This window comes from Pezoporus flaviventris, unplaced genomic scaffold (genome assembly GCF_033815535.1).
Source record: "Pezoporus flaviventris isolate CSIRO_AGI_PZ_B2104156 unplaced genomic scaffold, CSIRO_AGI_Pfla_v1 ptg000007l, whole genome shotgun sequence".
NCBI classification, from domain to species: Eukaryota; Metazoa; Chordata; class Aves; order Psittaciformes; family Psittacidae; genus Pezoporus; species Pezoporus flaviventris.
Window position 1 is genome coordinate 42,447,154 of NW_026892555.1, and position 13,226 is coordinate 42,460,379.

The window sequence follows — 13,226 nt, forward strand, 5'->3', positions numbered from 1 at the left end:
AACCTAAGCTTGCTACCATGTACAAAGTGACATACCCAGCAAGAGAATCAGGACTCTGGGTCTCTGGAGAGTGAGAAGTTTTACAAACTGCCTGATACGACATGGCCCTGTGCACTTGTGCTCTTCTCCATAAATTCTGTACAGTGTTCCACATACAGCCAAACCATATAGCCTGTAATCTGCCCGATGGACATTTCAACTGTTGCTTTAACATCTTCATTTACGTAGTTGATTGTTCTTGTGCTGTGTCGGCACTACATCAGATACTGACTCTTTGCAAAGGTAAGCCATGTTCCTCACTCCACAGAAGAACAGATGTTACTCATCACATTCAAATCAGACTAAGGGGAAATCAAACCAGAGCAGGTGAGGAGGCAAGATCATGACCTGACTGGTTTCTAACCAGCCTGGCTTGTTCTTCATGCCATCTCACTGGCTTCTGGTGACATAAGATCCATTAGCCTTGATGTAATGGATTGCTTTGAGCTGCAGTACACACACACACAGAGTTGTTCCCAGAGCTGGATTCTTTGGCAAGTGATATCACAAAGCAGGAATAACTAAAAGTAACCCACTGTCTCTACTCTGTATAGCAGTATTTACCCAGCTCTTGACAAGCTTCAGCATTGGTTTGCTACAGATCTTCTGATGGCGCCAACCACAAGAAAATAGGAAGGGGAAGAAAGAGTGATATTTGGTAAAAAAAACAAACCCATAGTTGTCAGCTCCAAGAACATGAATTGTGCAAGCAGGAGTAAAAATCAGAAATAAAGCTGCTGTGGATTTATGTCCATCTGTAAGTTTAAGTCATGTTAGTGTTAACATCTCGGTTAACACCAAAGCTAGTCTTCACAGAGCTAAAAAAAACAAGGAGTATTTTGGGTGGAGTGAATGAATATGTACAGTCTTTTAATGTTTGTAGAACGTCCTAAAGATTAAAACCAGCATGAAATCGATGTATTTGTAATACTCATGATATCTTTGCCATATAAATAATTCAGTTTTCTATGGCAGCTGCTAGAACATGCACAGATGCTTCAGCCTGTTCTCTGTGTTGAAAACACGAGGTGGAAATCATTATAGTTTTCTGTGTCTCAAAAGCTCACTGTTCTTTCAGACAGTTAATCAAAACAGTTGATCAACTATTGGAAACAAAGCTTAAGGAGACCCTTGAAAGGCATTGTCTGCTGCACAGATCTATCTCCAGACTTAAAAAATTCAACCCAGAAGTGAAGTCTTTGAATAATTAATGCGGAAAGCTACAAATGCTGCAACTGTATTACTCACTTGGGGTAGATTTCTTACCACAATCATTTCATTTGTAGAAGAAACTATGATACAAAATCCAGCTGAAGTAAGAAACATTTTTCATGTGACCTTATTTATACATCATCAAGCACACCATCAGACTCTCCTCTGTTCATGATGCACCTGGTTACTTGATCATCTGTAGGAATTTACAGTGAGGTAGCTAACCAAAATTAATTATCCCATAGTAAAAGCCAATGGTTTAGGTTGGAAGGGACCTTAAAGCCCATCCAGTTCCATCCCCCCTGCCATCACCTTCCACTAGACCAGGATGCTCCAAGCCCCATCCAACTTGGCCTTGAACACTGCCTAGGATGGGGCAGCCACAGCTTCTCTGGACAAGCTGTGCCAGTGTCTCGCCACCCTTGCAGTGAAGTGCTTCTTCCTAATATCTAATTTAAATCTTCAGTAACTATTATTACTCTAAAATTAAAGGGGTTAATAAAAAAAGAAAAAAACCATCAAAACCAACCAACAAAAAACAAACAAAAAAAAAACACCACCCCTGAACCTAAGAAACAACCCACAGCTTTTGTTTTTAATTTCAGAAAAGGTTAACATTTCCCCGAAGTTTTTCAGAGATGGCAACTATAAATTCAAATGCTGCTATAATCTTAAAGTACTGGTAAACAATTCACGTTCCCACTGATCTTACTTCAGGTTGTCTCATACCATTAACCTTTTTTTCATATCCTTTTATTTATTTCAGAACTGAAGTACCTGTAATTTCTCTGACAACATTTAGCAAAAGGGGCACTCATGCTACAGAAAGGCTTTTGCCATCAGAAAATTACAGAATCATAGAAAAATTAGGGTTGAAAAGGACCTTAAGATCATCTAGTTCCAACCCCCCTGCCGTGGGCAGGGACACCTTACGCTAAATCATATCACCCAAGGCCTCGTCCAACCTGGTCTTGAACACTGCCAGGGATGGAGCATTCACAACCTCCCTGGGCAACCCATTCCAGTGCTTCACCACCCTAACAGGAAAGAATTTCCTCCTTATATCCAATCTAAACTTCCCCTGTTTAAGTTTGAACCCTTTACCCCTTGTCCTATCACTACAGTTTCTAATGAAGAGTCCCTCCCCAGCATCCCTATAGGCCCCTGTCCTGGGTTCAGCAGTAGCAGTCATGTTTTTTCCTTTGTGTTAGCTGGTGCAGTGCTGTGTTTTGACTTCTAGTTTTGAGAACAGCGTTGGTGAAGCCGATGTTTTCGGTTGTTGCTAAGTGATGTTTACCCTGACCAAGGACTCTGTGAGGCTCATGCTCTGCCAGGGAGGAGGGGAAGCTGTGAGGAAGCAGAGACGGGGCGCCTGACCCGGGCTAGCCGGGGAGGTATTCCATACCACAGCACGTCATGCCCGGGGTGGGGGGTAACTGGGAGTTACCCGGAAGGACAGGAGCTTCCGGGTGGAACTCGTTTTCTTGGCCGGTGGTATCGTATTCTCTTCCCTTGTTATTTTCCCTTATCATTGTTTTAGCTGATAGTAGCGGTGGTGATTTGTTGCTGGACTGTTCTTGTCTCAACCCGTAGGAGTTGCACTCTCTCGATCCTCCTCCCCGTTCCTCCGGGAGCGGGGAAGGGGAGAGCCCCGGTGCAGGGAGGGGGGGGGAGACGAACACGGACCTTGATTGTTGTCAGCTTGGCACCCCTCACTGGGAGTGAGTGAACAAGTTACCTGACTGGGTTTAAACCACGACAGTTCTTTTTGGCGCCCAACGTGGGGCACGAGGGGTTGAGATAAGAACAGATCTGACTGGATTGATAGTCACTCGTCGCAATGCTGATTTATTGGCTCTCAAGGTTTTTCCTCTTGATCTCACAGTTTCAGTATACCATATCTTACGTCCATCCGGTATTGGCTGTATTAGTGTTTTTCAAGTGTGGGGCTTGGGCTAAGGTTTTTATCCCATTGTACTTTATGGTAATGACTTGTAATACAATAGAATCATTGATCATGAAACTGATCTGGCTTATGTTCCCAGTGTGGTCACCACCTTTATACTTTGGGAGGTATATGATGGAGGTGCTTAGCAATTACACATCTTTTTTCTCCTTCTCAGGTGCTCAACCTGTGAAGGAGACATCCTTTTACCCTCCTAGTCGTCCCCCCAGACCATTTACATTTGAGAGTTTCGAATTTTTTAAATGGCCTTTTAATGCTCTTGAGACTTGTTTGCTGATGGTGATGGGAATCACCATGCTAACACGCATACAGAGTGTGTTTTGCCCACTACTGATTTCAAGAGTTAAGCAGATTCAGGTTTGGGTCTTGTCTGGGGTCAAACGACGATGTAGGAGGACCGAGAGATTTTCCCAGAGGCTGGACAGCCATGAGTGGCAGGGTGTGTGGGATAGTATGGGCAAGTATCTAGGTCAGTGGGCCCCCCCAGTATTTTGGAATTTCACTACCGAACAACTGCAAAATCCAGAAGAATTAGTAAAACACTTAAATGAGGTGTGTGGTCATTCTGGCCATACCAGAGATGGACAAATCACGGCAACGTGCTGGGGCTTGGCCTATGCTTACAGGGCCTTGTTCAACACTATCCAGCACCTTCAAAAGGAAAAGAATGTCGGCGGATTTGAGGGCAAAGCGACAGTCGCTACTCAAACTTTGGCTGCAATGAACTGCGCAGCTACCCCAGTGGCAAGTACAGCAGCTGCTCAAACTTCAACTGCAACAGACAGCGCGGTTACCCCAGCTCCAAGCACGGTAGCTACACCACCCCCAGCAACAAGTACAGTCGCTACTCAAACCACAGTGATAATCACTGCAGCCAAACCAGAGGACCAATTCGTACCAATATCGGTTGCCCCTGTACGCAAGAGAACAAGCAAAAAGGAGGCAAAAAGGGTGAAGCGAGATGAAGAACCAATGAATTCACCACCCGGTCCAGAATCTGATCAGGAGTCATCCTCACATGACGAAGAAGAAGAAGAAGAGGTAACTTCTCGACCTCGGACCTCAACCGAGCTGCGGAATATGCGAAAAGATTTTACCCGTCAACCAGGGGAGCACATCATCACCTGGTTACTCCGATGCTGGGACAATGGGGCCGATGGTCACGAACTAGAAGGTACAGAAGCCAAGCAGCTGGGATCACTTGCTAGAGAAGGGGGAATTGACAAAGCAATTGCAAGAGAGAAAAAGTCCCTCAGCCTTTGGAGGAGGCTCTTGGCAGCTGTGAAAGAAAGGTTTCCGTACAAGGACGATGTTACGAGTCGTTCGGCCAAGTGGACTACTATAGACAAAGGCATCCAGTCTCTGAGGGAATCGGCCATCGTAGAGATGATCTATCACATCAAGCCGAATAACGGGGATACACCTATAGATCCAGATGAAGTTGAATGTACACGACCCATGTGGCGAAAACTTACACGGAATGCACCGTCATCATATGCCCATTCATTGGCAACAGTGACCTGGAATGACATAGTACCACTAACAGTGGATGAAATGGTTCATAAACTCCGAGAGTTCGAAGACAATCTCACTCCTTCCATCATCTCAGCTGTGAAAAAACTGTCCCAGGACCTCGACAAATTGAGGGACGATGTATCTGATTTATCCAGCTCCTCACGTGTACCAACACGCGTCTCAGCTATTAACAAAAGACGTCCTATTGTTCAAGAGAGGAGATACAGAAGGTATACGCCACGGGGTACCCTATGGTTTTACCTGCTGGATCACGGAGAAGACATGACAAAGTGGGATGGAAAACCTACTTCAGCTTTGGAGGAACGGGTGAGTGAACTGAAGAGGGGAGCAAGGGCCAAGACTGATCGTCCCATGAGAGCTACGGCTTCAGTTTCTGGTGAGCAGTTTCCCAGATGGAGTGGAAGAGCTGATTTTACTCCAGCTCCTGTGATAACGAAGAATAATCCCTTTCAACACGACTTAAGTGTCCAATGCTGTGACGACCATTAGAGGGGCCCTGCCTCCAGCCAGGTGGAGGTAGGGGACAATCGGATTTACTGGACTGTGTGGATCAGATGGCCTGGCACATCAGTCCCACAGAAGTATAAGGCTCTAGTAGATACCGGTGCACAGTGTACCCTGATGCCATCAAGCTGTCAAGGGGTGGAACCCATCTATATTTCTGGAGTAACAGGAGGATCCCAAGAGTTGACTGTGCTGGAGGCTGAAATCAGCCTGACTGGGAGGGAGTGGCAAAAGCACCCTATTGTGACTGGTCCAGAGGCTCCATGCATCCTCGGCATAGACTACCTCAAGAGAGGGTACTTCAAAGACCCAAAAGGGTACCGGTGGGCTTTTGGTATTGCTGCTTTGGAGACTGAGGAAATTGAGCAGCTGTCCACCTTGCCTGGTCTCTCAGAAGATCCCTCTGCTGTGGGGTTGCTGAAAGTTGAAGAACAACAAGTGCCAATTGCGACCACAACAGTGCACCGGCGGCAATATCGTACCAACCGAGACTCCCTGATTCCCATCCATCAGCTGATCCGTAGACTGGAGAGTCAGGGGGTGATCAGCAGGACCCGCTCACCCTTCAATAGCCCCATATGGCCAGTGCGAAAGTCTAATGGAGAATGGAGACTAACAGTAGACTATCGTGGCCTGAATGAAGTCACACCACCATTGAGTGCTGCCGTACCGGACATGCTAGAACTTCAGTATGAACTAGAGTCAAAAGCAGCCAAGTGGTATGCCACGATTGATATTGCCAATGCATTTTTCTCCATTCCTTTGGCAGCAGAGTGCAGGCCACAGTTTGCTTTTACTTGGAGGGGTGTCCAGTTCACTTGGAACCGACTGCCCCAGGGGTGGAAACACAGCCCTACCATTTGCCATGGACTGATCCAGACTGCACTGGAACAGGGGCAAGCTCCAGAACACCTGCAATACATTGATGACATTATTGTGTGGGGCGATACAGCGGAAGAAGTCTTTGAGAAAGGGAGGAAAATAATCCAAATCCTGCTGAAAGCCGGTTTTGCCATAAAACGGAGTAAGGTCAAGGGACCTGCACAGGAGATACAATTTTTGGGAATAAAATGGCAAGATGGACGTAGACAGATCCCCACAGATGTGATCAACAAGATAACAGCAATGTCTCCACCAACTAATAAGAAAGAAACACAAGCTTTCTTGGGTGCAGTGGGGTTCTGGAGAATGCACATCCCAAATTACAGTTCGATTGTAAGCCCTCTCTATCATGTGACCCGGAAGAAGAATGATTTTAAATGGGGCCCTGAGCAGCAACAAGCCTTTGAGCAAATTAAACGCGAGATAGTTCATGCAGTAGCCCTTGGACCAGTCCGAACCGGACCAGACGTAAAAAATGTGCTGTACACTGCAGCTGGGGAGAACGGTCCTACCTGGAGCCTCTGGCAGAAAGCTCCAGGGGAGACTCGAGGTCGACCCCTCGGCTTTTGGAGTCGGGGATACAAAGGATCTGAGGCCAGCTATACCCCAACTGAGAAAGAGATACTGGCAGCCTATGAAGGGGTTCGAGCTGCTTCGGAAGTGATTGGCACTGAAGCACAGCTCCTCCTGGCACCCCGGCTGCCCGTGCTGGGCTGGATGTTCAAAGGCAGGGTCTCCTCTACACATCATGCAACTGATGCTACATGGAGTAAATGGGCTGCACTAATTACACAACGAACTCGAATAGGAAATCCCAGTCGTCCAGGCATTCTAGAAGTCATCATGGACTGGCCAGAGGGCAAAGATTTCGGAATGTCACCAGAGGAGGAGGTGGTGCGTGCTGAAGAGGCCCCACCATATAATAAACTGTCAGAAAGTGAAAAGCAGTATGCCTTGTTTACTGATGGCTCTTGCCGTATTGTGGGAAAGCATCGGAGATGGAAGGCAGCTGTATGGAGTCCTGGACGACAAGTTGCAGAAACTGCTGAAGGAGAGGGTGAATCGAGTCAATTTGCCGAGGTGAAAGCCATCCAGCTGGCCCTGGACATTGCTGAACGAGAAAAGTGGCCAGTACTTTATCTCTATACTGACTCATGGATGGTGGCAAATGCCCTGTGGGGGTGGTTGAAGCAATGGAAGCAGAGCAACTGGCAACGCAGAGGTAAACCCATCTGGGCTGCTGCACTGTGGAAAGATATTGCTGCCCGGGTGCAGAACCTGGTGGTGAAGGTACGTCATGTAGATGCCCATGTACCCAAGAGTCGGGCCACTGAGGAACACCAGAACAACCAACAAGTGGATAAAGCGGCTAAGATTGAAGTGGCTCAGATGGACTTAGATTGGCAACATAAAGGTGAATTATTTTTGGCCCGGTGGGCCCATGACACTTCAGGCCATCAGGGCAGAGATGCAACATATAGATGGGCCCGTGACCGAGGGGTGGACTTAACAATGGACACTATTGCCCAGGTTATTCATGAGTGTGAAACATGTGCTGCAATTAAACAAGCCAAGCGGTTAAAGCCTCTTTGGTATGGAGGACGATGGTTGAAGTATAAATATGGGGAGGCCTGGCAGATTGACTATATCACACTGCCACCAACCCGCCAAGGCAAGCGCCATGTGCTTACCATGGTGGAAGCAACCACCGGGTGGCTGGAAACATACGCTGTGCCCCATGCCACTGCCCGGAACACCATCCTGGGCCTTGAGAAACAGATTTTGTGGCGACACGGCACCCCAGAGAGAATTGAGTCAGACAATGGGACTCATTTCCGGAATAACCTTATAGATATTTGGGCCAAAGAGCATGGCATTGAGTGGGTATATCACATCCCCTACCATGCACCAGCCTCTGGGAAAATCGAACGGTACAATGGGCTGTTAAAAACTACACTGAGAGCGATGGGTGGGGGAACTTTCAAGCATTGGGATACACATTTACCAAAGGCCACCTGGTTGGTCAACACCAGAGGATCTGCCAACAGGGCCGGCCCAGCCCAGTCAGAACTTTTACATATTGTAGAGGGGGACAAAGTTCCCGTGGTGCATATGAAGAATTTGCTGGGGAAGACAGTCTGGGTTATTCCTGCTTCAGGTAAAGGCAAACCCACTCGTGGGATTGCTTTTGCTCAGGGACCTGGATATACTTGGTGGGTAATGCGGGAAGATGGGGAAGTCCGATGTATACCTCAAGGGGATTTGATTTTAGGGGAAAACAGCCAGTGAACTCAATTGTATGCTGTTGCCTGCTGTGTAATGCTTTTATAGCCCATCAACTAGATGTCTCCAGGTCACCAGCGACTGGCCCTGACTTCCCTCCAGCCATCATCCCAACAGAGAATGAACTTGGAACATCATGGACCGAATGGACTCGGCAGCATTATAGGGATTGGTCCATGCACTAAGAAAATGATTTTTTTTCCTCTTGGTCTGTATGTATATGGATGTATATATGTGGGAGAGCGATGGTGTATTGAAAATGTGGGATCTGAGCACGACGTGAATGGTATGGAATAAGGGGTGGATAATGTCCTGGGTTCAGCAGTAGCAGTCATGTTTTTTCCTTTGTGTTAGCTGGTGCAGTGCTGTGTTTTGACTTCTAGTTTTGAGAACAGCGTTGGTGAAGCCGATGTTTTCGGTTGTTGCTAAGTGATGTTTACCCTGACCAAGGACTCTGTGAGGCTCATGCTCTGCCAGGGAGGAGGGGAAGCTGTGAGGAAGCAGAGACGGGGCGCCTGACCCGGGCTAGCCGGGGAGGTATTCCATACCACAGCACGTCATGCCCGGGGTGGGGGGTAACTGGGAGTTACCCGGAAGGACAGGAGCTTCCGGGTGGAACTCGTTTTCTTGGCCGGTGGTATCGTATTCTCTTCCCTTGTTATTTTCCCTTATCATTGTTTTAGCTGATAGTAGCGGTGGTGATTTGTTGCTGGACTGTTCTTGTCTCAACCCGTAGGAGTTGCACTCTCTCGATCCTCCTCCCCGTTCCTCCGGGAGCGGGGAAGGGGAGAGCCCCGGTGCAGGGAGGGGGGGGGAGACGAACACGGACCTTGATTGTTGTCAGCTTGGCACCCCTCACTGGGAGTGAGTGAACAAGTTACCTGACTGGGTTTAAACCACGACAGCCCCCTTCAGATACTGGAAGGCTGCTATGAGGTCTCCACGCAGCCTTCTCTTCTCCAGGCTGAACAGCCTCAACTTCCTCAGCCTGTATTCATAAGGGAGGTGCTCCATTCCCCTGATCATCCTTGTGGCCCTTCTCTGGGCTTGTTCCAACAGTTCCATGTCCTTTTTATGTTGAGGACACCAGAACTGCACACAATACTCCAGGTGAAGTCTCACAAGAGCTCACAAATTAGCTCAGCTCTTACTGAAATGGATTTCTGAACACCTGCTTTTCCTTCTTTTACTTTTTTTTTTTCCAGGAAAAATATCTATAATACACAAAGATAACAAGGTTACAAATGCATAGGAGATGTGTTACTGCCGAAACTGCAGAGACTCCAAGGAACTGAGAAGGAAGGGTGCAAGTTGGAGGAGCCTAACCTGTATTATGACTTTACCAAGCCTGCTAGCAGGATAAATCACAGGTGAGTTTTCCCACCTTCTAATAAGACAGCCTTTTCTTGCCAGCAGTTAACCTGATCCAAAGGTTCAGAAGCCAGGATTTTTTTTGTAAGATGAGAAGCTTTTACAGCTGCACACACACATGAAGTTTTACAGCCTTTTTTGTATTAAGAAGTAACAGAGAAAATATATATTATATAGTCAAGTTATTTAAAAGCCACGCTCTCAAGTACTAGAAACTTGAGAAACTTTAAGCACAGATCAACAGACGTTTTAATTAGTTTTTTCCAACCTCCACCCTCAAAGCAACGCCTAGAAAATGCATGAGCATAAGCCTAATTACAGAACTCAATTATGGATTTGCATTTTGGAAAAAAACATAAGTTTACTTAAAAGCACACACACTCGGCTATTATTTGTGCAAGTTACGGCCATCATATCTGGGCCATCGAAGACAAAATCTGCTCTTTCCAACGTTACTTTCTCCCTCTGCGATGATACAGAAGGTAACTTTAGCACGGAGCAGCTCAGGAAGGACCCCAGAGCTGGCCACCAAGTAGCTCAACACATGGGCAAGGTTTTTCTTTTGAAGGCTTACCTGCCATCCCTAACAGAGTTTAAGGATTAGGAGAAGACCCAGCTACAACACGACAAGCCTCCAGGACGGCCTGATCACCGCGCCATCTACATTTAAAGAAGGAAAGTTGGAGCAGGGAGCTGCTCCAGTACCCTTGCCCATTAGGAAAGCGGAGGACAGGGCGTGTGTAAGCACACTTTGTAGCAGAAGGTTCTCGCACCGGGTGGGCGGAGCGGCCCTGAGGCGGAAGGCGGGAAGAGGCATGGGAGCGGCGGGGATGGTGTTGTCAGGCTGGGGGGTGCGCGCTGAGGACTTCGAAAGACAAAGCTGGAGGAGGAGGTTGGTTTGTCAGTCTCTTATTAAGGGTTTTTCTGGTCGTGATGGCTGTCTGAGTGGGTCTCATGAAATTTAGTTTTGCAGTTGTGAGGGTGCTTGCTTGAAGGAGGAGGTGCCGTGGGTGGTGCTCCGCCTCAGCAATGAGGGGGAATTGTGGATTCTTTTGAGGGACTTCCCATGGCTGTACGGGGCTGCTGTGACTCGGGCTCCGCCTCTGCTTTATGGCTGTCACAGAGCAATGGAATGGAAAATTAAAAAGCACCCAAACACAAATGAAAATCTACAAGAGTTACAGTTGTTGAGGTTTGTTTTTTTTGTTTGTTTGGGTTTTGTGTGTTGTGTTTTTTTTTTGTTTTGTTTTTAATTATTGTGAAACAGTTAATGCGAAGGTTAGAATTGCTTATTCCTGTTTGGAGGAAAATCATGGTTTTAGTGAGTGAATTTAGGTCACCTATTTTTTTCAGTCATACAGAGAGCAGAAGGCATTATAACTAAAACAAGGTAAAATATTAAAGTGGAATTTTTAGTAATCGACTCATTTAGCTAGTAGCTAGTGTACCAAAATGGTAGTGCCATAACTGGCATAATTCTGAGTCACTTATGAAAATAGGATTTAGTCATTCTGCTGCTCTGGAATGTTTTTATCATAACTTAAGTGCTGTGTTTCTAGTTACTATATGACTAAGCAAAGGAACTTCTGGGTATTCAGAGCTCTGGGTGCAAAAATCCAACTGGTCTTGTGAAAACATCCCAGGGCAGAAGGAGCAACAAACTTGCTTACTTTGCCATAGTGACTAGTGGGGTTTTACAGTCAGGCAGTTGCTTAAATATCTGCGGTATCTGCAGAATAATTCCAGCCATAAGAACTTAATTACTGTCTACAAATTAATTTCGGATGTTTCTTTCCACATTGATTAGGTTTTAATAAGAGAAGAAGAACCATTTCCTAAATCCAGCTGTTTCAGTGGGAGTAAAGGAGCAGGTAACAGGATACTGGAGCTTAGTGGGAGAGTGTGTACAAGGCTTCTGGTACTGGGATTTGGGGTTAGACCAGTGGTCCTCATCATTTAATCAGGGAATTGTCATCTTGGATGCTGCAGCAGCATTTCACAGTTTCAGAAAGTGAGGTTAGCATTAGTGACATATAACTAATGGGAGTGCTAGCTTGGGAATTCTGTCTTTTTTCTCTGGTCAGTGATACTTAGTGTTTTGCCTCTCCTTTACCTCTTTAGTCCTCCTGCCTTTTCTAGAAGATTCTGTTTTCTATTATTTTTGTTATGATAATTGGTTTACTATTCCTACAATAATAATATTCCCAGAGTACCTTTGGATAAAAGAAGTGCTGGATTTGTCTTAAACTGCTGCTGCTGTTGTGTTTTTAAAGTGAATTTGCAACTGCAGGCCTACTTGGGCTTCGCTTAGTTAAGCTGTTTGGAGGTTTTCTGTGGTGACTTTTGAAGTACTGCATACTTTGAGCCTCATTGTGCTGTGAGGTTCCTAAAATTTGTTGTCAGACTTTAGGAATTCCATGCACTTGGTGTTCAGAAATTATAGATACCATGGTGGACAAAGGAAAAACAAGAAAAGGACTTGTATTACTAAAGGATAATGTAGGTTGCCCAGACAAGAAAAGATCTAAGTTGGAAGAGCATAGTGGCAAGGAGCTTGATTCGCAAGGTTGAAGAGGTGAGGGAGTCTGGAGGAAATGCCATATGAATAGTGTTTTTTGTGTGTTAAAGTTAGGGTGGTAAAATATTTTTAAAGAATGATTACACAGAGGTTGACTTTGAGGGATTTGATACTGTTTCATAAACCTCCACTATCTTTAAATATGTAACTTTTGATTACAGCTAAATACTGAATTGTTGACTACTGAGAACTTGAACACAGGCATGATTCTTGAGTTATATATGGCATGGCAAGAGCTGTATATGCAGAGTATGACTTAGGATATATTCTTTAAGTACTTGGCTTAGCAAAATTCTCTAAAATTTGATACTTTCGTTTATTTCATGGACACACACAGAATGCCAGTTATAAAAAACCCTCAAATACGTATTATTTGGGTATTAACCTGAATGTCCTGCAAAGACTGGACTTCGGTTATTGTACTTTCTGAAATTACTGAGTCCTTACAGAAGAGCAAATTGAAAGATCTTTATATGTTAGTACAAGTCATGTGTCTTAAAGGACCTTAGGCAAATCAAGAAATAAACTGTAAGAGAGTTGTTTCTAGAGTTAATTATGAAATTTCATTTTCTTTTTTTTTTCCTTTTTCCCCAGAAAAGCAGAGATGTACTGCTTTTACAATATTAAATAAAAGTTCACAATTGTCTCTTGCCTTTTTTTTTTTCTTAGAGTCAAAACAAAAGAATGTCCCATACTATTAGGAGACTTCTGAAGGGCTCACTCAAATCCACCTTCCTCTTTTTACAGGAAAAAGAAACGTGATTCCCCAAAGTTCCTTATCTTAGGGTTTTAATAAAGTCAGTTGTGTGTCTTTCCATTACGGCCTGTTATTTCTTCTTTTTATGAATTTCAGTG

General features: G+C 45.4%; 1 protein-coding gene across 1 annotated transcript in view; it reads right to left on the reverse strand.

Moving 5' to 3' along the window:
* The window catches only part of UBE2V2 (ubiquitin conjugating enzyme E2 V2), a 39,895-nt gene extending 29,379 nt beyond the window's left edge, over nucleotides 1–10,516 (reverse strand). Inside the window, exon 1 of the mRNA XM_061448518.1 lies at nucleotides 10,368–10,516. Coding sequence (XP_061304502.1) covers nucleotides 10,368–10,374 — 7 coding nt within the window. The 5' untranslated portion in view covers nucleotides 10,375–10,516. The remainder of the gene's footprint in view (nucleotides 1–10,367) is intronic.
* Between the last annotated feature and the right edge of the window lie 2,710 nt (nucleotides 10,517–13,226).